Source organism: Meles meles, chromosome 4 (assembly GCF_922984935.1).
Source record: "Meles meles chromosome 4, mMelMel3.1 paternal haplotype, whole genome shotgun sequence".
Taxonomy (NCBI): Eukaryota; Metazoa; Chordata; class Mammalia; order Carnivora; family Mustelidae; genus Meles; species Meles meles.
Window position 1 is genome coordinate 104230375 of NC_060069.1, and position 23760 is coordinate 104254134.

At 40.9% G+C, this 23760-nt stretch overlaps 2 protein-coding genes across 4 annotated transcripts in view; one reads left to right on the top strand and one right to left on the bottom strand.

Annotated features, from left to right (window-relative positions):
* The window catches only part of CD96 (CD96 molecule), a 92525-nt gene that overhangs the window by 39040 nt on the left and 29725 nt on the right, over positions 1-23760 (bottom strand). For 2 of the 3 annotated variants that reach the window (XM_046003896.1, XM_046003895.1), the window contains exons 5-8: positions 22724-22779; positions 11778-11868; positions 9628-9816; positions 2320-2412 (exon numbers count right to left, since the gene is read on the bottom strand). In XM_046003896.1, coding sequence (XP_045859852.1) covers positions 2320-2412; positions 9628-9816; positions 11778-11868; positions 22724-22779 — 429 coding nt within the window. The remainder of the gene's footprint in view (positions 1-2319; positions 2413-9627; positions 9817-11777; positions 11869-22723; positions 22780-23760) is intronic. The other variant, XM_046003897.1, reaches the window with a different exon arrangement.
* On the top strand, positions 16492-17145 carry ZBED2 (zinc finger BED-type containing 2). Its single transcript, XM_046003898.1, has one exon. The coding sequence runs from the start codon at positions 16492-16494 to the stop codon at positions 17143-17145; it is 654 nt and encodes a 217-aa protein (XP_045859854.1).

Below are 23760 nucleotides of genomic sequence, written 5' to 3' on the forward strand. Positions count from 1 at the left end.
CTGACTCTCTGCCTACTTGTGATCTCTTTCTGTCAAACAAATAAATAAAATCTTAAAAAAAAAAACCAGATACACAGATTATGGAACAAAATAGAAAGCTCAGAAATAAATCCATGCTTATATGGTCAATTAATCTATGACAAAGAAGGCAAGAATATACAATGGGAAATAAATCTCTTCAACAAATAGTGCTGGGAAAACTGGAGAGCTGCATGTGAAAGAGTAAAACTGAACTATTTTCAAACACCATACACAAAAATAAACTCAAAATGAATTGAAGACTTAATGTGAGACCTAAAACCATACAAATCTTAGAAGATTACATGAAAATAAAAAGCTTTTGCACAACAAAGGAAACTATCAATAAAACAAAAAGTCAACCTACCAAGTGGGAGAAGATATCTGCAGAAGATATATATGCAAATGATATATCCAATAAGAGGTTAATAGCCAAAATATTTAAAGAACATATAAAACTCAACACCCCCAAAATAAAAATCCAATAAAAATATCAGCAGAAGACATGAACAGACATTTCTCCAAAGAAGGCATCCAGGTGGCTAAGAGATGCATGGAAAGATGCTCAACACCTGACACTTAACAGAATGGCTAAAATCAAAAATACAAGAAGCAGTAAATGTTGGCAAGGATGTGGAGAAAAAGGAACCCTCGTGTACTGTTGGTGGGAACGCAACTGGTGCAGCCGCCCTGGAAAACAGTATGGAGGTTCCTCAAAAATTTAAAAAGAGAACCACCCTATGATCCAATAATTGTGCTACGGGGTATTTACCATAAAAACCCCACAAAAAGCACTAATTAAAAGGGATACATGTTGGCAGTGTTATTTATAATAGTCAAACTATGGAAGCAGCCAAATTTCCATTTATCCAGATGAATGGATAAAGAAGATGTGATATCTATTACTATATCTATATCTATATTTATATCTATACAATGGAATATTATTCAGTCATAACAAAGAATGAAATCTTGCCATTTGCAACAGCAATGGACGCAGCTAAAGAGTACAATGCTGAGCAAAATAAGTCAGAGAAAGACAAATACTATATGATCTCACTCATGTGGAATTTAAGAGACAAAACAAATGAGCAGAGAGAAAAAGAAAGAGAGAGAGAGAAATTAAGAAACAGACTCTTAGTTATAGAGTAAAACTGATGTTATCAGAGGGGCAGGGGTGGGGGTATGGGTGAAATAGATGATGAGAATTAAGGAGTACACTTGTCATGATGAGATGATGAGCACCAGATTATGTATGGAATTGTTGAATAAATATTGTACACCTAAAATTAATATGACACTATATGTTAACTAACTGGAACTAAAATAAAACATAAAAAATAAAATAAAGAACTTACACAATTCAAAATAAAAAAAACCCAAACAATCCAATTTAAAAAAATGGGCAGAGAACCTGCAAATATGAAAATTTCACATTTTTTTCTACAGAAGACATACAGGAAAATGCAAATCAAAACCACACTGAGATATCACCTTATCCCTGTCAGAATGGCAAAATCAAAAAGACAAGAAATAACAAATGCCAGAGAAGATATGGAGAAAAAAGAACCTTTGTGAGAATACAGCTACTATGGAAAAATAGTATGAAGAAAAAAATAAAAAGTGAAGTACATATAATCCAATAACTTCACCACTGGGTATTTACCCAAAGAAAATGAAAACACAAATTTGAAAAGATATACGATAGGCACCCCTATGTTTATTACAGCATTATTTACAATAGCCAAGATATGGAAGCCACCCAAGGGTCTACTCAACAGAGGAGTGCATAAGGAAGATGGATTATTATGCCTCCTTAAAAAAGGACGAGTTTGTGCTATTTGCGACAACATGGGTAGAGCTTGCGGTTATTACGCTACATGAAGAGTCAGACAGGGGAAGATAAATACCATATGATTTCACTTATATGTGGACTCTAAAAATAAACACAAATAAATAAACAACCAGGACAAATCAGACCTATAAATACAGAGAACAAACTTACGGTTGCCAAAGGGGAAGGGGGCGGGAATGGGCAGAACTGGTGAAGGCGAGTAGGAGATACAGGGTTCTAGTTATAGAAAAAGTAGGTCATGGGATGAAAGGCACAGCATAGGGAATATAGTCAGTGTTGTATTTTAACAGTGTTGTATGGTGACAGACAAGTGGCTACCATTGTGCTGAGCACATCGTAACAGGAGTTGAATCACTATGTTGTACACCCGAAACTAATATGACATTGTGTGTCAACTACACTCAAAAAAAAAAAAAAAAAGAAAGTAAGACTGAAAACATTCTTACTTGTAGGAGACATGCTGTTGACTGGAGACGGTTGGGTGCCAACGGCTGATGTGACAGCATCAAGCAGAGGACCTACGGAAGGGTTCACTGAGCCTGAAAGGATGAAATGGATAATGATGAGGAACAAAATATTGTAATAGAAAGATGATGTGTTGACCTAATTTCCCCCACAACTTTATCCATTTATCTCAGAAATCGTGATTGAAGGTCTGTTACATTAGTGGGACATGGTGGTGGAGGACATCAGGCTGTCTTTAAGGACCAGACCCTAGGTAATAGGCAGGGAGCCAGGAATTGTGTTGAGTGTAGGGCACCACGGGATTGCAAAGAAAGGGCACCAGCTGAGACTGGGAAGTAAGGAGAAGCTTCCTGGAGAAAATAACATTTAACCAAGCACTGGTAAAACAACTATAGCAGCTAATATTTCAAAGTATTTGCAAAATAATCATACAATCTACAAATCTGCAAGCCTGTAAAATTTTATTGGCAAGAGTAGAAACAATGATGTAACTATCCAACTGGAAGTAACATCAATGAGCCTAAGATTAATGGTATTATTATTGCCATTTCCAAAATGCCCGTTTTTGTCAGAAATTTTTTATCTGGTTATAACTTTTCTCTCTGCATGTGTGGGGGCAGATAGGGATGAAAGAGAGGCTAGAATATATTGTTTTATCATATAATACATTTATATCATTTCCTTAAAGCTCCCACTATTCAACTGTAAAATAGTCCTACAAGCAGTATAAAACAATCTACAAATGCCAGAAGGATCTATTGACTTTAGGAAGGTCTGGGTGGAAGATGGTTAAATGATTTTGAGGCGAGGGAATTTTGCAACTTTCTATGATATTGGGTAGAGCGTCACACATCTGATGAGCTGTGTCAATTACTTGGACATTTAATTATAAATTATACTATTGGTTTTGTTCTATAATTTATTTTAAGAGAAAAGAATATATTCTATAAGTTCTGTCACCTGATAGCACATAGCACATTGGAAGGGAAATGTGTTTTGTAATCGAAATGTATCTGTGTTTTCTTTTCAGTGTTGGTAGTGTTGTTGCTGTTGGCTGTAGGCGATGCTTACAGCTGGCTCTGACTTGTTATCATATAAATGATCCCTTGCTATTAAGCTCTGAGGAGGTAGGTGTGGGATGGGTAGAAAGTTACCTGAGAGCATACAAATAGGCTAGTGGAATGACCATCTTCTTCTACCCATCCCATCTGAAACATATTTGAACACTTCAACATGACATTCAAATCTGATCATTATTTTCCTCCCCCCGTTCCATTCCCCACTTCATTTCCCGATGCTGCCTATCATCTTTTACATCTCAAATCAGCCACTCAATCCAAGGGGTGATATTTCAACCTGGTCTCCATGGATTCTTGCTTTGTGTGCATGATGTTTCCTTATACTTTCCCATTGCAAACAGCCTGGTATGCACCATCTGAAACTTGAAGAATCCCAGGGATCTTTGTGATGTGCTCAGAGTCCTAATGTTTAACTTAGCAGGGGCCTTAGTACTCTACATCATCAGTATACCCCTCAAGAGAGGTGACTGTGTTGCTCCTCATGGTATTTCTGGTTTCCGGCAAATGCAAGTGGATGAATGAATGCATATGGATTCCTTCTAAACACTGAAAGAGAGAAGACCAACTTTAAGTGCCTATCTGATGGCTGGTGCATAATAAGCATCATCTGCCAAAGCAGTAACCTTAATAAGCATATGGGCCTGGAAGCATGGGTGTTTTGCTCTGTAGACTGACTGGAACAGAGGGTGGCAAACTACCCACAAATCAAATTCCACCCATCGCCTGTGTTTGTAAATAAAGTTTCATGGGAACATAGCCACGTCCATTTGTTTATGTAATGTCTATGGCTGTTTTTGTACTACAATGGCAGAGCTGAGTAACTGCGATAGAGACCATATGGTCCACAAAGCATAAAATATTTACCATCAGGCAGATAAAAACAGAACATGTTTGTTGACTTCTGGAAAAGAAGATGTTGATAGGTTATGCTTAATCCTAGATTTCTGCAAAGGGAAACATTTATTTTTCATTTACTAACTATTTCTATTTTAAGATATTATTCTGCCATATTTAACACCACATGGCTTTGTAATCTGAGGGGTTCTCCAACACATATCCTTACAGTGTATTAGGAAGTTGCCACTGCGAGATTTGTATTTAAAGATGAATTCTTAGCCCTGTAACAAAAACGATGCATGGCTTTCAGCATGAAGCCTGCAGCCAAAAAAAAAAAAAAAAAAAAAAAAAAAGTCCTTCTGGTTTCAGATTGTCCTGTAAAGTAGAAACTCTGCCTTGGTCAAAACAAAACTCAGAGGGTGTAGAAAGAAGTGGCTAAAACCTAACAGGAAATAAAAAACAAAAAACAAAAAACAACAAAACTATTTCCCAAAAGTCAAAAGTAGAATTTAGCAGAAACATGTCAGTCGGTGTTCAGACCATCACATTTGGCATCCGGTTCTAAGGGATTAAGCTGCTGGCCTAAAGCAACTTCATTGGCTCCTGAGTGTGTCCGTCTGCAGCAGGCCTGGCAGGACGCTTAGGACCACACTCATGGGTAGCAGTGGCCAGGTGTCTGTCTGTCTCACAGGGCAGTTCTAGGGTTTACTTAGTTCTAGGGTTTAGAGTTCTAGAGTTCTAGGGTTTACTTAGAGCTTGGATCAGCCCTTAGCTGGTCCATCTAGAAATGAACCAAACTTCAGATCTTGCTAGATCCTTGCTTGTCAAAATGCAGCCCATGGCTTCTCTTAGGAGCGTGTTTAGAAACATAAATCTCAGGCCCTCCCCCTCCAGCTCAACTTAGTGAATCAGAATCTGCTTTTTAACAAGATCCTTGGGTGATTTTTGTGTATATTAAAGTCCTTAACTGATACCCTTAGGATCCCTAGGATCAGACAGGGTATGAGAAAAATCATGACATAGGAAGGATTTGGCATATTCTGCCTCAATATTCAGTTGTTCTCTTGCCCCACTATTGAGATATCCCTTTCTGATCCTTTCTCCATATTCCAAAATACACATGCACCCTCAAACACACATGACTCATCAACCCCTAAATCTCTCTCTATCCTAAATGGAAAGCCATTTAATGATGAATAATAGCTGATGACAGCAAGGACATTACCCACCCCAGGGGGTATTTGCACTCAACTTTTGTTTTAAAATTAAAAAAAAAAAATCACCTCCACCTCAAAACAAAACAAAACCAGACAAGGCAACTCTGTATATGCCAAAAAAGTTGGCCCAACAGTGCTACAACTTTAGACATTCTGATAAGCCAGGCTAGCGGTAAAGCAAGCTACCTTGGCCCCTCCTGTTAACCTAGTGGTGTTTGAACTTTAGCAAATGCCCTTAGGCCATGTGATTGATTAACTTTCCTTTGAATAGCTATAGATCTTGCATTCATTCTTTCCTAGAAAGAACAGAGCACTCCTACACCTCCTGAAATAGGAAGCAGACCCCCTTGCACAACCCTCCAGCACGAGATAAGGTCTCTAGCTGGGACCACCAAGTCTGCATATCATAAAGAAATGTTACAGAGCACTACATTCCCTTACCAACTAACTTCTCTGAACCCCTTTAAAAACTCCCCGGCCAGGGAGAAAGCCTTGGACAAGAGTCTACCTTCTCCCCAGGTGGCTAGTCTCTTGAATAAAGCTCATATTCCTTTCTAGTCAAAACTTTTTTTTTTTTTTTTTTTAAATGTATTTGTTAGAGCCCACAGGCAGGGGGAGAAGCAGGCTCCCTGCTGAGCAAGGAGCCTGATGCGGGACTCCTTCCCGTACCCTGGGATTGATTATGACTTGAGCCAAAGGCAACCGCTTAATGGTCTGAGCCACCCAGCCAACCCCAAACTCCTCTCTTGAGTATTGGCCTACTGAGCAAGGGGCAGCCAAACTTGGGGTTTGGTAACAGCAGGATAGGATATTTTGGAAAGAATCTTAAAAAAAAAAATGTATTTATTGTTGAGTCACAGGAATCTGCAGGCCCTGGTACTCCATGGCTGCTTGATGAGCCACTGATCACCTGACCCTGACCTCTCTCCTTTTCTGAGTTTACTAGAATAAGAATCACTGAGCATTTGAACTTCCTGGGAGACTGTGATGTAGGTGGGGAAGGTTCTGTCTCAGGGGACTGTTAGCTTGCAGGCTGCCAACTCTTCTTTGGGAACAAAGGGCATCGAAAGCTCCTCTTCCTTTTTGCTCTGTAATATTCTCAGAATTTCTCCACTTTAGATTTTTGTCCTGTATTTTCATCTCAATATCTGTCAACAGTAATGGCTTGATAAAGCACTAACTCTTGCACAAGGCATCAGAAGTTTTCCCAGCATTCATAAGGCACCCAGCAGTACTACCAGGAGCAGAAAGTATGTTTGGAAGTAGGTGTTTCAGAACTTACAACAAGTAGGGGAGTGTGATCCAGTGATGATACTGCTTTACAGAGTCTCCACTACAGCTTCTAAACCATTCCCAAAGATCCATGCGAGAATGTGACTAGAATGTAAGCTATAATTTTGGGAAACTGAACTCTTCAAGATTTATTGGCTTTAATATTTGATCATAAGGGCTAAAAATTCGTTTGACAATTTAAAAATAACCATTTGCTCAGAACCGAAAATTATACTAGATCAAGAGCTGTCCTGTAAAACTGGAATTGTGGTATGCTTTGGGTATCAGGATCAGAGCCCTTCCTTATTATCCTAAAATTAGTTATTATTTTCTGATCTTAGGACTTAGCGTAGTTCAAGAAAATGCAAAGACAAGCCACAGATTGGGAGGAAAATATTTGCAAAAGGTAAAGGACTATTATTCGAAAAATACAAAGAACTCTTAAGACTCAACAGTAAGATAACAACTACCTGATTTTAAAATGGGCCAAAGGCTTTAATAGACACCTCAGTAAAGAAGATAAATGGATGGCAAATAAGCATATGAAAAGATGATTCCCATAATATGTCATCAGAGAAATGCAAATTCAAACAACAGTGAGATATCATTGCACAGCTATTAGAATGGCCCAAATCCATAAGACTGTCAGTATGAAATGCTGGTGAGGATGTGGAGCAACAGGAACTCTCATTCGCTGCTGGCAGGAATGCAAGATAGTACGGTCACCTTGGAAGAGAGTGAAGTGTCTTCTTACAAACGTAAACATACTCTTACCTGCAGTCTAGCAATTATACTCCTTTGTATTCACTCAAAAGAGCTGAAAACTTGTGCCCACACAAAAACCTCCACATGGATCTTCACAGCAGCTTTGTTCATTATTGCCCAAACTTGGAAGCAACCAAAATGTTTTTCAGTAGGTGAACAGATCTATAAACTGCTCCACGTATAAAATTGAATAGTATTCAGTACTATTAAAAAAATAGGCTGCCAAGCCATAAGATAACACTGAAGAACCCTATATGCACATTATGAAATGAAAGAAGCCAATCTGAGAACGCTACATACGGTATGATTCCAATTATATGACATTTGGAAAAGGAAAAATTGGAAAAGGAAAAGGAAAAAAAAAAAATCAGTGGTTTCCAGGGATTGGAGTTGGGGGTAAAGGATGAATAGGAGGAGCAAAAAGGATTTTTAGGGCAGAGAAAATTGAAGGCTGTTTGAAACCACCGACAGGTACATGTCATAATACATTTGTCCAAACCCATAGAATATACAACACCAAGTGTGAATCCCAAGGTAAATTAGGGACTTTGGGTGATTGTGATGTATCAGTGTAGGTTCATCAGTTGTAACAAATGAACCATTGTGCTGAGTCAAGCTGATAGTGAGGGAGAATGTACATGTGTGGGGGAGGGTATATAGGAAATCTCTGCACCTTCCTCTTTTGCTGTCAACCTAAAACTTCTCTAAAAAATAAAATAAAACTTTTTAAACCAAGAAAAACTCAGTTTTAATGTCAGGAAAGATTGGGATTTTAAACATGGTTCTGTGATGGGATTTAGGAATTTAAGGTTGTTTTGTTGTTAGCTCATGTTCTTAGAGTCTGGCAAAGTTACTGGCAAATCTACATGAGAACCAGTTACCTTCACCCTATTCCAAGACTGTAGCCCTTAACTGTGTCCCGCCTTCTAGAAAGGATGTGCATTTATCTCTGAAGGAACTAGACAAAACTGAGTATAGATGTTCCAGTGTAAACCCATGACCACTTCTGAATGATTAACTCAGAGTTCATAGGGAGACGCGTGTGCAGCGTCATAAGCATGATGCCACTGTCCCAGATTCAGAATGGCACCTGCTTCTCAATGGTGGATTTGCATTGAGCCATGTACCCTTCCCATCCAAGGCTCCCAGGAACCAACTGCCTGCATTTGTGAAAGGCTGCCCGAGACCAGGCAGTAGCCTTGAAGCAAAGGGAAACTTTTCCTTATAAGTAATCCTGGATTTTACAAGTATGTTACAGACTACAGTATCTGAAAATAGGAAGGTGGTAAAAGATGTTAATGGTCTTGCAGCATTGTAATAATGGCTAACAAATCTGCTTTAGTACTACTTTACTGTTATCTGTGCATGTTTGATAGTTGTCGTTACAAACTTCTATTTTTATAGGCAATCTGTTGTTGCTGTATTTGTTGAGACATTTGTTCACATCTTTTAGGTAGAAAAATCTCCATTATCTGGTGAGGAATAGAGTAGCAAATATTCTGGTTAAGCAAATGTTGTGATAAGTAGAATGAGCCTGCATATCAATTTTCAAGTCATAAAAATCTTCAGTGTGTCAGATTCTGTGCTTCAACCTAGGGGCATGAAAATCATTAGGATAGAGTCCTTATCCTCAAGCTATTTATATCTCATACATGGCTTAAGTATTAAAATTATAAATTCTATATATAATTTAATACTTAAGTATTAAAATTATAAGTTCTACATATATAATTGAAGGTTTTTAGTGACTCAGAAGGGATTTTAGGATTTTAAGAATCTCTCTTGATCATCAGTATATTAGTGTTAATTTTCATTATACGTTGTTAGCAAAAAGCTATTATTAAAGAAAGTTGAAAAAAATTTGCCAAATTCACCAGAAATTCTCAGAAACAGGAATCAGCTACTTTTTATTTGAAGAAATTCTTTTAAGCAGAGTCCCATTGTTTTGTCGAAAAGGTTTTGATAGTATGAAATTTAATAATTTTGAGTTGTATAAAGAGTTTTCCAAGATTAAACTACCATGGAAATAATGAGCGTTCTATTTATCCTAATTAGAAGAGTTCTGAGTTTATGGCAGTCATGACCACCCCTGGTTGACCTTATTAAATAGACAACTCACCCAAGGAAAAAGTGATCTTTTCAGATGAGATATTCCACACTTCATTTCCGGGGACTGGAGACAGAGCCATACACCAGATGGTCAGGTTGTTTGATTCGGCTGGTTTATTACCATACACCCTTGTCAAAACAGACTTCAGCTCCAAAAATCCACCTTTGTCTTTTCTCTCTTCATTAGTAATGTATATTCCTGCAAGACAGATTCGGAACAAGATCAGTCACCAGTGTTTTCTGTATGAGCCATAAAATGATGTCGAGATGGCTGGGGAAGGCCCAGTTTACAGTAACAGAGTCTAAAATGGTCAAATCACAGCTTCTGCACACTGAGGGTTTATTCCAGCAGGCCTAAACTGTTAACCTAAACTGTTTTGCTCAAGCTCCTGCATGGTATTGATCCATGGTCAAGGCACAAAATATATTGATTAATAGTGTTGCTTTATTTGTGACCATGGGTCCAAGGGGGTGGGGGGCCGGCTGTCCTAGCTCACCAGCATTGTTTATTGCTAACAGTAAGATTGATCATTTGCACGTGGCTTGGCCTAGAACCTGGGAAGGCTTTACTGTTGAGTCTGGTTACACAGCAGGAATATGTCTAAGTAAAATACAAAACAACCTTAGCCAAGATTCCATTTTGGGCTCCCCATTTCTGAGGTATTCTCTGCCATACTGGTCATCCCCCCCTTTAAAAAGAACCCCATGCCTGATTTCACTGGCCCCCTTGCTGTAAATCTAGACACGGGATACGTACCCTTACTTTAATGGTGTTGTTATATTGTATCTTTTTCCTGAAATAAGCTATAGATTTATAACCATTGTCATTTTGGGTCTTGTGAGTCTCCTTTAGCAATAGAAACTATTTAACTGCCACTGTTAGTCCAGCCTCCAAATAGCACACATGGCAGCAGGAAACTAATGTAAAACCATCTGTCACTGTATGCCAGAACTTTCTGGACTCTCTGTAGCTTTTTTACATGACGGGCTCTAAATGCTAGTTTTGAAGCTGTTACTTGCCAAAATAATAACTAAACGCAGTTTTACCACACTGTCTGGCCTCATGGTTGGGAGGGTAATCCAGCACATCAAGGCAGGGCTTACTTAACAGGAGAACATATGTCTAATGACCTTTAAGAGATATTTTCAGGATTGCATCCATCATTATTAAAGGTGAATTATTTTCAAGTGAGTAACAAACCCAGTAAGAGTCTAAAAATGAAACAAGTGGACTGATACAATCGTTCATCAACATGAATTTTTATTTTATCAGTTAAAAGTAATAATGTAGCAAGAGCTATGGGACTCAGTTACTGTTGAAAACATACTGTGCTTTGAGCAAAAGAATGACTCAAGAGAAAGGGGAAAGGCTGTTGTCCCAGGCAGGGAATGGCTGGGATCGTTCTGCCAGTTTACTACCTCTTAAAAATACGGCTTTGTACGTTCTCACCTGAGCTTGCCTCTATTGCCTCTATGTGTGTTCCAGCTCCAAGACTTTTTAATCCTCCTAGAGGAGTTCCTTGTCATAAAGCCCAGTCCTTTATGTATACTTCCTCTAGTCTTCTACACCCCACCCCACTCAGACCTTACAAGAAAAAGTAGAAAGTATTTGTTTGTTGATTTAAAGCAGTGGCGCTAAGTTTTCTGATAAATGAAATTATTAATAAATGTATGTTGAATTTAACTTTTTTTTGCCCTCCTATAAGAGATCAGCTTTTACTAACAGTTAAATAAGACATGAGCATTTATATGCAAGTTAAAGAAATCAGGTGTGGGGCTCCTGGGTGGCTCAGCTGGTCACTTGATTTTGGCTCAGGTCATGATCTCAGGGTCCTGGCATCAAGTGAGGAAACTGCTTCCCCTCTTCCTTCCCCTCTGCCCTCCCCCTGCTCGTGCACACTCTAAGAAATCTTAGGAAAAAAAAAAAAGAAAAAGAAGAAGAAGAAGTCAAGTGTATTTTTTAATTTTGGGAAATGTGACCCACACTGGTCCTCTTAGAGGCACTAGATGCGGTGTCAGAAAATAGCACCTGGTAGGCAAGATGATGTTTGTTTTGGAATGAGAGTTGTTTTTAAATGCCAAGATCAACCTGCTAAATGGTAATTTCTTCTTTGTTTTCTTTCTTTTGCCAAACCCATTTCGACTGACTGATTTCCTTACCTTCTTTTTCACCTTGAGGAAAGCCTCCTTCTATAAACCATGTGAGATTTGCTGTGGGAAATACATTCCTCAGGGAGCAGGTAAATGTTCTCTGGGGGTAAAGGCAGAACATAGATAGGCTTATTTGCAAATTCAGAAGAAACTGGTACCCCTTACAATCCCACCAACTGTCACATGCGGCAAATTGGCAGGAAAGGATTTTCTCCACTTTCGACAAAGCTGTGTTTACCTTTCAGAGGTTATATGAAAATGTGAGCTACAAATTGGCTGTCTCTAAAGAGATGTCATGAATCCAGGGCTGGAATCATAGGTTAACTTATGAAGAATCTAGGACTAGACTAATGTTGCAAGTCTGGATTCTGGGTTCTGGTGAAGGCAGATCACAACTGCATACAGGAAGAATAAAATAATACTAGATGCAAGCCAAAGACTAGAAAAATGGGATAAGCTCTAACAGGCAAAAGTCAGAAAAGAATATTCTGTTAGACTAAAAGCTAAAAGATATCCATATTTTGGTTGTTTCCACTCCCAAAATAATGTAAAGTACTACTTATAGCCACAACCAGAGACACCGTTATTATAAATGTCTCACTTTTGACTTGTAGAGAATTTATGTAATTGGTTTTTCATTTTATCATCCTAACAATCCTATAGGGCAGGTAGGACATGCCTTATCATTGCCATTTGACAGATGGGGAAAGCAAGGCCCCAAATCACAGAATCGTGAAAGGGAGTAGAATGTAGTCAATGGCACAATTGGGAACTCTGCCACTCCAGTTCCAGTCCAAGATATTTCCTGGTAAGACACATTGTACTAAAACATGAAAGAAACAGAACAGGTAGCTTATGTTAAAAAACAGAAAGATTAGAGGTAGGGTCAGTTATGTTTTACTACCAACACCGTATTTGCTCTTTTTGAGATGATAGTTTATTTCAATAGCCTGGTGAAAATATCCAAATAAGACTTTACAGGATCCTCATTATTTTATTGGAGACACTGCAAAATTATAATCCCATTCATAGTTTTTTGTTTTCTCATCAAGAGATATATGTATTTCACACACAGCCAGCCCTGGTTCTTGTTCTCAAATATTTTCCACAATGGATGGATTCACTAGTTAATTAGTAAAGAACAATGAACTATACGTAATTATTGGGGTGTCAATTTCCCCACAGACTAATAATACCCAGAGAGTGTGGTCCTGAGAAGAGTTGAGAAACCAAATTTAAGGATACTAGAGTAGCATTTTTCTGGTGAGGTCCTACGGAGGTACAGTTTAGCACCCTCCCCATACATCCCTACAAAAAGCCCAAGGAAATCACAAGACTTTCAGAGGGGACTGTCTGTGGAATGCAGAGAGAATGTAGAGAACACGGCAGCTGCCAGTGTTTCCACTCATTCTGCACTTGACAATGGGGACACGTGCATGGATCAGCCATGCAGACCCATGACAGAATGCCACTTTTTGTCCTGGAAAATCAAATGTAAAACCAGGTCCCCTACAATATAATTTATTTAATAAAGAAAAGAGGGTTCAATTTCTTTAAGTCAGTAAAATGCCAAAGATTGATGTTTATCTTCAGGTGGTCCAGGAAGGGATGTAAAAGTTACAGGAAATGAAATGTTTAAAAAAAAAGTGGTAAAGGTTTTTATTAACAGCAATACTTTAAACCACTCTCATGACTCATTTTCTCCATGCTCGGTTAACCCACTGTAAGATGATGATACGGTAATATCAGGAACAAGTAAGGGTTCCATTATTTTATAAAGGCAATAGGCTTACTGAGGAAATCTCTTGTCAGCATAATAAAAATATTAAAAAACTTTAACTCTTGTGGATTCTCTGAATTCAGATTTTATGGAGTGAGTCCCATTTCAAATACTCTCTTACCATCTCCAAACTGTGTTCCAAGATTTTTGTTTCAGAATGTGGTTCTTGTCCTGAACTCCTCCCTCCCAGTCTCTCTAAATTCGAAAAGCCACAGACTTAACCAGCTCAAACTGAAGTCAAACCTCTTATGAAACATCAAGTTTAGAGGGTTTTCCTGAGCAAGCAGAATTAACGCTGTTTGGGAACTTCCAAATGAGTCAGAAGAAAAACATGTTAAATTAAAAAAATATATATGAAGTAAATATGGACAAGAGTCTGTGTGTATACACCCATGAGTGTACACACACACTTCCCTCTGTTGAGAAGTCAAAATCACTCACCCACTTAACGCGCGGCTGTTGCGTTGAGGAGACAAGTCAAAGAATTGGTTTCTCTAACACATTATTCTAAGTATACACAGAATACCTGCACAATTGCACAAAGAATTTGTAGTAAGTGGCAGAAAATATTTGGGCAGTTCTGTAGGAGAGCAGAGAGGGGTGAACTCTGGGAATAACTTGGAGAACAGAGTTGTATTTTGCAGACAGGGGAGAGAGGGGCCTGGACTCCACAAGTGGGCTGTTGTGGAAACTAGTGGGGAACTCACAAAGATGGAGAGATGGAAAGGGTTCCTGTGAGTTGGGGGCATTGTCCCGGCAGCAGAGGGAAGCCAGCAGGAGATTGGAGCATGAGACTGAAGAGTCAGGAAAAGTGAATTCACATCTGGCTGTAAGAATGATCATTTCCTTTTTTTTGGTAGATGAAATACTGAAATGCTGACCATTTGTAAATTAGCTCAGATTCAATTTGCCTAAATTTGGGCAGAAACTTTTCAGAAGGGCTTTCCACAGAATCATTAAAAAAATAATTTTTTAGTTTAGAAAGAGGAATCTTTTTTTTTTTTAAAGTTCTCCTATTTGTCTACCAACTTTTCATTTCTCTTTGGAGTCTTTCCTCCCCTCAACCTTCTTTCTTCACTTGAAATTCATCTTTCAGTCTCTGTTTTCTGGTCTGCCATTTCCACCTTTTCTATAACTCAAGCATTTTCCTTCCACAGATACCTTCTTCAAAATGTTCCTGTCTCCTCTTGGTAGGTTCTCCCTCCTAAATATACATATACGTAAATACAGCATTTATGTGACTATGCTTTTATTTCCCTTCAACTGAGAATACACGCCAATAGCAATTCAACCTTGCCAATTCCAGTTACATAATATAATAAAAAGCAACCTCAAATCTGTCTCTCAACTTCTCAGATTTCTTTAAACTTGGGAGGTTTCCTTTCACTTAATCTTCCCTTTCCTGCAAGTTCTTTTCCACTGACTGTATTTACAACTTCCATAGTTTCCAAACCCAATGTTGAGACTCATGGACTGACAACTGGACAAAATATTTGAAAGCACAGATGTCATTGAGGCCTGTGGTTTCTCTGCTGAAATCTCACCCTTTCCCCCCCTTCAGTATTTTCCTTTGCTTAAGAGGCCAGATGATCGAGTTATCTGGAGACAGAGCTAAGACTTGTAGGAGCTTGACTTACTGTTTTATTACCAGCCCTGTTCCAGGAACCTCTTTTTGGGGTGGGGAGGGGGGCTGAGACAAAGTTTGCCTCAGTGTGTGGGCAGGCCTGGACACACCCACCTGGAAAGGAGGCTTCCCTGGATGTGGGAGGGAACAGGAGCTGCAGATGCCCTCCCCCTGGGGGCAGGAGTCAGCTAATAGCTACCCACAGTGTGCAGGAGTGCTCACCCCACACCAGAGCCCTCAGAGACACGTTCAGAGCCTTGCTTGACTGTAAGTACCCACTTGTAGGGTTGGGGAGGTGGGAGTGTTTCCTAACTCTTTGGGGTTGCAAAGCTTGACAAAGAAGGCTCTCCATTACTTAAGAAATGACCCCCAAAAGGAGAGAGGTGTCAGGCTATATTTTACAATGTAATTTAATTATCCATCTATTTATTTTGGTGGGGGTGAATCAGGGAAACATCTGGAGCAAGCTGCCATGGGGAAGGTCTTCTCAGCTATTGGCTTTGCAGGTGATGGTGCCACGGAAGGTGCAGTGTAAGCTACTTGCTGAGGACCGTCGAGTGACATGTCTGTGGAGATGTGCTCCACCTCCTTCTCCTCTGTCCATGCCAGCTCATCCTGCTGAAAACAGCTAAGCCTGTTGTTCAGAATTCTTAGAATCTCATTCCCAGAGGGACCTGCCTCTCGAGGGGCAAACTGACCTCACACTGGGAACTTTCTTACCCAGAGTTTGGACTGCCTGTTGCACCACTTCTCAGGAAGTGCAAGTGTCTCCCACATCAGCATCTCTCTGGGTGTGCTTCTCCCTACTCTGAGGAAGGCCAGTGATGCCACAGCCCTGGACGTCGTGAGCAGCCTGAGGGTTCAGATCCTCTAAAACCCATTTATAGGCATCCACGAGCACAGAAACAGTGGAAGCAGCCAGGAGAGAATCAAGAGAAAACCTGACATTTCCAATGTTCACAAACGTGCGGGGTGGTGCTTGATCTGTAGAGGACACTGAATTCGCTGAAGAACTTTGTGATTTCTGGGCTCATTTGCTTTGCCATTCTGGTCTAGACAAGGAGGGATCAATACACATCTGGGGCCTGGAGATAATGTACATGGGAGCCTCAGAGGGCATTTCATGTGGCTCTGACTCACCCTAACTCTCCTGTGAAGCAGAAAGGAGGAAACACCACACCACTCAGGTGTGGCCAGCCTTTGACCATTGCTGTGAATGCCCAAGAGTTACCACAGTCCCTTCCCAATTACTCATTTTGCTTTAGCTGTGGTTGAGCTAAGACTTCCGGCTCAAGGAAAGCTGCAGAAGAGGAGATAGGATGAGGCGGGAAGAGGAGGAAGAGGAGGGAACCAGGATGAAAGCAAAAAGAGACCTAGAGATGAAGGAGGAAGAGGCAGTGAGTGAAAAGGGAGAACCGGTTGGCCCTTTCACCAGAGCCATGCCCGCCCCTCTGCCACACAACAAGGGGACCCGGTTTTCAGAGGTATGGGAGTATTTCCACCTGGCCCCTGTTCGTGCCGGCCACCACCCTAACCAATACGCCACCTGCCGCCTGTGTGGCAGGCAGGTGAGTCGTGGCCCTGGGGTTAACGTGGGCACCACAGCCTTGTGGAAACATCTGAAGAGCATGCATAGAGAGGAGCTGGAGAGGACTGGCCATGGTCAGGTGGGGCAGCGCAAGGACCTGAGGCCCCAGGGGCCCCAGCTCCCCATAGGGATTGAGGGCGACTGGGCCCGGCTCCTGGAGCAGGTGGGGGCCCTGGCTTTGTGGGCCAGCCAAAGGGAAAAGGAGGTGCTTAGGAGGGAGAGGGCCGTGGAATGGCGGGAGAGGGCAGTGGAAAGGCGAGAGCGAGCCCTGGAGGAGGTAGAGAAGGCCATCCTGGAGATGAAGTGGAAGGTGAGGGCCGAGAAGGAAGCCTGTCAGAGGGAGCAGGAGCAGCCTGCCTTGGCTCATCCCTTCCATTTTGTGTAATCAGTCTGGGAGGTATCTGTTCTGAAAACACACTTGAGGCCCACAGCAAAGAGCCACATTAGCGTAAATAGGAAGTATTTTGTTTTTAAGAGAGAGAGTGCATAGCAGGTGAATCTCAACAGGGGCAGCTGACCAAACACTTATGTACAGGGTTCCTAAAACTGTCCTGATCCAAACTTCAAAATGCATTAACTGCAGGTAAATACTGTTTTGCCATCATGGGTCTGTGAGTTTGGGTACGGAACGAACCACCCTGCTGGGTTGCTGAGTGAAAATAACGGGATTTATGCTTTGCACTTGGTTTTGGTGGAGCTGAGGGTTCTGACAGGTGAGGCTGGTCAGGTGGCTGGAATGTCCCTACGTGACCAGCTCACTCTAAGAGGCCCCTCCAGGAGCCGAGCTCAGGGTTCCTGGGGCCCAGACCTTTGCACACATCCCGGTGGTCAGTTGAGAACTGGGGACAGAGCTTGTTCTGTGCGGCCCAGCTGTGGATGGACAAAGAAGCCTCCGCCTGAGATCTCGGGCCCCGTCTGGTGCAGGTCTTTCTCCCACTGGTGCTGTGTTGTACTATCTGCTTATATTAAAGCTGTGTCACCAGCACAATCTGTCTGGATCCTGTAAGTCTTTCCAACAACCTAACACATACGTCATTCATGTGTGATCAGCACAGAGAGAACTGAACTTTTCAGCTCACTCGGATGAAACAGTAAGAACGGAAGGTATAGGAACTCATTCATAAATATTTTAAAATATAATCCAATTTTAGACTAAGATCTGTTGAAGAGGGATTTCATGAGGAAGAGATGAGAGACACTCAGAAAGGAAAAGGGAAAGGTGGAGAGATGGGGTGAGGAAGGAGAAATAAGGAAAAGAGGCAGCAAACCAGAAAAGAAAGAAAAAGGGATAGGGAAGAAGTGTGAACACAGAAGAGAGATGGATCCTCTCCCCCACCCTCCAGGGGGAAAAAATTCACCTTGAAAAGACGAGACACCTGGGAGACTGAAGGACAGAGAACATTTTCCCAGGTTCTGAGGTCAATTTTTAACACTTAGGTTGCATTTGTTTTGTCCCCACAGACCCCTCATTCACTTGAGCTATTGGTGTGGGATTTTATCCCTGTCTTTGAGATGCTGGCTGCATGCCAACTGTTCCCTGATTTAAAAAAAAATGCCCATTTTAAAATACTCAGATATGCTTTGAAAAAATGGAAGCTAATAGTCTATAGGGAGAGAACAATTCCCTGGGCTGTTAAGAATACGCCTAATATATTGTTCACTCAGGAATAGAATAAAACCAACTGGCAAGGAGTGTGGCCTTTGTGCTGGAGCTGACTTTTATTTCGAATGATTCCTCTAGAACCTATTTTTTTTCTTTAACTGGGTTGGGGGTGAGTGAAGGGTGGTGGGAGCTGGGAGACAACAGCTAATAAACACAGTCTTTCATTGTCTCATAAATAAGCCCAAGCCCTTTACTGGCAGGCAACAACCTTCCAGAAAGCGGACTAGATCCTGGTATAATAATGGCTTTTGCCTCACTCTGTCCTTACCTGCGTGTGGCTCCCTCTTAGTGCTTGTTCTTAGACTGTCTGCAGCTCTAACTGCCACATCTGTCTTCTCTGTGAGCTGTCTGTAGAACAAGCACAACTCCAAACACAAGCTTGTGAAAAACCCAGACTGTACTGCAGGCTTTTAATCTCCCTTTTTTCTAGAAACCTGCCTGATAGAGATTTCACTTCCCATATGGATTCCCAAAGGGGTATGGTGCCATTTTCAGGGCCCTCTCCAGCCAGGGTGTGAGCTCAGGGACTCACCACTGTAAGTGATGATGGCTGTTGGGAGTCCCATGGCTGGACACTGGAAATCAGAGCCTTATTGTGTTGTAAGACAGAAGAAAGAAAGAAAGAAAGAAAGAAAGAAAGAAAGAAAGAAAGAAAGAAAGAAAGAAAGAAAGAGGGAGAGAGAGAGAAAGAAAGAAAGAAAGGAAGAAAGGGAGGGAGGGAAGAGGAAAGGAAAGGGGAGGGAGGGAAGAGGAGAGGGAAGGCAAAGGGAGAGAGGAAGGGAAAGGAAGGAAGGAAGGGTGGGAGATTGGAAGGATGGACGGATGGAAGGGGAAGAAAAGCTCTAATACCTAATCTTAAACCCATACACATGTACACTTGAAATGGAGTTTAAGAAGGACAAAGAATCCACAAAGTTTCCGGCTTTGCAAAATCACAATTAAATCAAGGGCAACAATGAAAATCTTCAAAGAGCTACCAGAGTCATACTGCTGAATGATAATATGTGTTTTTAGAGTCTGGCGTCTACTTCACATGTCTCCTATGATTTTAGCTTCTCTTCATTTTCAGGCTTTTTTTTTAAACGATTTACTTATTTATTTGTGAGAGAGAGCATGCACAAGCGTGGTGGAGGGGCAGAGGGAGAGGGAGAGAAGCAGAGCTGAGCTTGGAGCCTGACACAGGGCTCAATCCCATGACCCTTAGATCATGACCTGAGAGGAAATCAAGTCTGATGCTTAATCTACTGAGCTACCCAGGTGCCCTGTTTTCAGGCATTTTTACCCCAAATACTTTTGTTTCCTGTTTCATGTTAGGTAGCTCTTTATATATATATATTTTTTTTCACCCAACTTTTGCCAAACATAATAAAGGTAGAGAATAACAAGGACGAGATCCACAGAGATGATGGCATTGAAGCAGAAAGCACAGGAATGAAATAGAGACATACATGACTCATGGAAAGTCCGAACTATTGCACAAACTCTGGCGTTTTCATGCCTCTCTCTTGTGCCTTCGCTTGCTGCATCATCAGAGTGGGATATACAGGGCTGGGGCTGTGAGCCGCTGGCTCTCTAGGCCAGCATCTTTTATTGGAACACAAAGTCTGGTGCAGGAAGGGGCCCTGTGGTTTCAGTAAAGACTCCCTTTCCAGGTCAGCTGCAGGGCCGAGGCTGTGCGCCATGCTGGGGTCCTGGTGAAGCCTTGCCATGGAACTCACAAGAATATGATACCCACGGGTATGACACTCTGCTTGGACAAATCTGTCACGTCAAACCCTGAGAAGCATCATTGTTAGGATAATTTGGGGGCTTTTCTATTTTTCAGGAAAAACCAATTAACCATAAACATAACTCATAACTGACCAAATCCCTATTACTTTAACACCAAGGGCTGCTGGTGTAGTGAATACATAGCACTTAGTAAGCATCTCATAGGAACATGTTGGATTAATTTCTCAGGAATGAAGAGGGGGTTGGAAATTACCATGAACCAACCCTATGGTTGCCAGATGGTAGATATTTTGCATATGTTCTCTCACTTAATCTTTATATCACTCTTCAGCAGTTGGGATCATTGTTCCTGCTCACTGATGAGGAAGCTAAGGAATCAAGGTCCCAGGGGCCAGAGTTAATAAATGGCGGAGAATTCAGACCCAGGCCTGTCGGATGCCACAGTCTATGTTCTGTTTTTTTCATTATCCCACACTGCCTCCTAAAATCAATCACATGGGAGATTTATGAACATATATTCAGATGAAGGGATGGGTAAAAGAGAATAGGTGAATGATAAATAGTGGGAGGAGGGAAATGCTCTCGAGACATCGATCATGGGCGAGGTACTCCATTACTGTGCATGCATTTAATTCACCCAAGAACCCTGTGAAATATTAATCTTGATCCCAGTTTTAGATGACTTAGCTGAGACTCGTGGAGGTTAAGTATTGGATGAAGATATGTAGCCAGGAAGTGGTCAGATTAGGATTCGACATTAGTTCTCTGTGCTCCTGAACCAGAGGCTCCTCTCCTTACACTGCCCGGCCTGGAATCGGGGATGCCAAATGCTCATCCTGGCTCTGCTCTTTATCAGCAACGTAGTCAGTTGTGTAGACTCTCCGGGCCCCAATTTCTCATCAGTAAGATGACTCATGCCCTACCTTTCTCAGAGGCTCACTGAAAGCATGACTCGATAAAAGCATGTGAAAGCACTTTGAAGAGTTAAGAAGCTATTAAAAATACAATGGGGACTCTAAGAATATAAGGGTAAAGAATTACTAATGTTTGGCAGAACCCTAAAAGATCCACAGACATGCTGTGTCCTGTTGCTGGTTATGTAGAGTTGGTGAGAGATTATTCACTAATTCCCCAGGAAGGAAGGTTCTCTGAGTTGTCTAGTCAGAACCCAGGTAAGCATGGGTACAGAAGAGGAAATCTGATAACATGTAAGAGAAAGTCTTTTTTCTCTTTAACCGGAATTCTTGGATCCAATCTTATGGTTCCATATCTGGATTGAGTCCTTAGTACCTGTAAAGATTGGCATAAAGGACCTTCGAGAAATCCTTATAAGAAACAAAAATACCTATCAAACATTGTGCCATGAGTTTGTTTTAGTCAAACTATTGAAATGAAATCCACTAATAAAGTTGGGATTAATTGTGGAAGAAAAAGAATTTTAATCTTTTTTATGTACTCAGGATTATAACACCAATTATCTAAGAGACTAATACATAAAATCAACAGAAGACACAAGTATATTCTCATCTAAAACCATCCCACAGAGTCTGAGCTATGATTTGTATGCAGCTGTCAAATTAAATGACTGATATTCAGCAGGACCAGAAATCATAAGTTATTTAGTGTTCGAAGGACTAGAAGAAACTAGAATATGAGCGCAATTTTCTCTCATCCCGTGTAGCAAGAAATGTTTGAGAATTTGTGGGAATATTTATTTTACAACTTGGGATTTTGAAAAGCTTGAATTAAGTTGAAGTGTCCCAAGACAGCTGATTAACACTAATAGTAATAACAATATAGCAACAATCATAATGTTCACTGATGCTTAGTATCTGTCATATTTATACTAAGAACCTTCCACAATTATTTCATTTAATTCTTAAGAACAACAAGATGCAGATGCCCTTCTTATCCTCTTCATAGAGATAGAAAAACTGACTACAAAGATTGAAGTTTTTTGCCCAAGGTCACAGGCAGCAAGAAGAGCTGGCAAGTGAGCCCAGATCCCAGTGACTTGAGGCTGGGAATTACTTACAAGAAACTAAAGTCAGATGGCCCTACCCGACTTCCCTTTTCCACCTGCCCTTTTTCCTACTGCCTGAGGATTAGCCAGGATTCTGAAGCAGTTACAGAAGGGCATCTTTCCTTTGTTACTTCCAAATAAAAACTACAGGAAAGATGCTATAGGAAATAGATTAGAACAAATTAAATGCAGCTGAGCAAAGGCCTCATTCTTATACCAGGATTCACACTGCTTTTTGTCCTACTTTTCTTTCACTATCTTCTCCAGTTTTTATTAAGGAGAAATTTAAACTATTGAGACAATTTTTCCAGAAAATTTAAGGATTAATAAGGATTACAGATCACATGTTCTAAGAGCCCGAAGTCAGAAAGTAAGATTCCCATTTGGTTTCTAGGATCAACTCAGTTTCTCTTCTTCCTCACCAGAAATTAATTGACTGAGGGCCAAGGAATAAGGTGCTTTGAGAAAACATTCTGCACAATGATGCAACAAAACACACCTTGGCACATTACACTACAGATTTTCAAAAGCTTTAATGTGACTCACCTCTCTCAAGACATCCGTTGAGTTATTTTCCACAATCGTGGGAATTTCTGGCTTAGCTTAAAGGCAAACAAAACACAGTTAGTGGCACTGACTGTCATCTGACCTGGCCATGAGTGTGTGTGTGTGCACGCACACGCACGTGCATCACATGTGCACGTGCATGGGTGTGTAAGATTCATCATCAAATATTTATTAAACACCCACTACGTGCCCAGCAATATACTAGATGCCTAGGAAACACAGGTGGACAGATCAACTTCACTGTTCTTAAGAAATTTACATTTTCAGGGAAAATGCAGATCTTAGAAAGCACCAGAGAGTATCTCAGTGATTCTGATGTTCTGCTAGATCGTAAGTGCCTAGAAGCCAGGCTGTTTCATTCATGTGTCCATCTCTAGCACTTAACAGTGCCCAGTGCAAAATAGACACTGGGTACATTATGTTGAACTGAAGTGACTTTAAGACAGTTCTTGACGGCAGACAGTAAGTCTGTCACGGTGCTGTTAGTGCCTGGTACAGCCATGTGGCACTTCCTTCTACTTGTTGAAGGCCTCTCACTGGGCATACCTAATGAGTCCCTCCTAAGGATTTATGGGAGCACACTTAGTCCACAAGTAGGGCAAACTGAAAGTCTAGAGAGCTAACGGTGATAACAGATGGGGAGTTGGCGGATAATACTCCAACTTCCTTGCCTTTATTTGGGAGAGAACTCTGATGTGTGTTCTTCCAGAGTTCCCCTGTGGGAGTGAGTTCTAAGCCCACACTGGTAACCAGTGTGGTCATGTACATCTCATTATCTTCCTTCCCTTCTTTGGCTTTTCCACTCATCTCCTGATGTTTCCCTCCATAAATTCCCTCAATATGTAAATCTCAAATAAATTAATTTAACTCAAATCCTATCTCCGTGGTTTCTTTCAGCGGAGCCCAAACCAAAATACACCCTACAACACTAACAGGATGAGGGGGATTCTGACTTCATATTAGCAACAAATACCATGGAAATGAAGGACCCGAAAGAAAGAATAGGTACTGAAAGC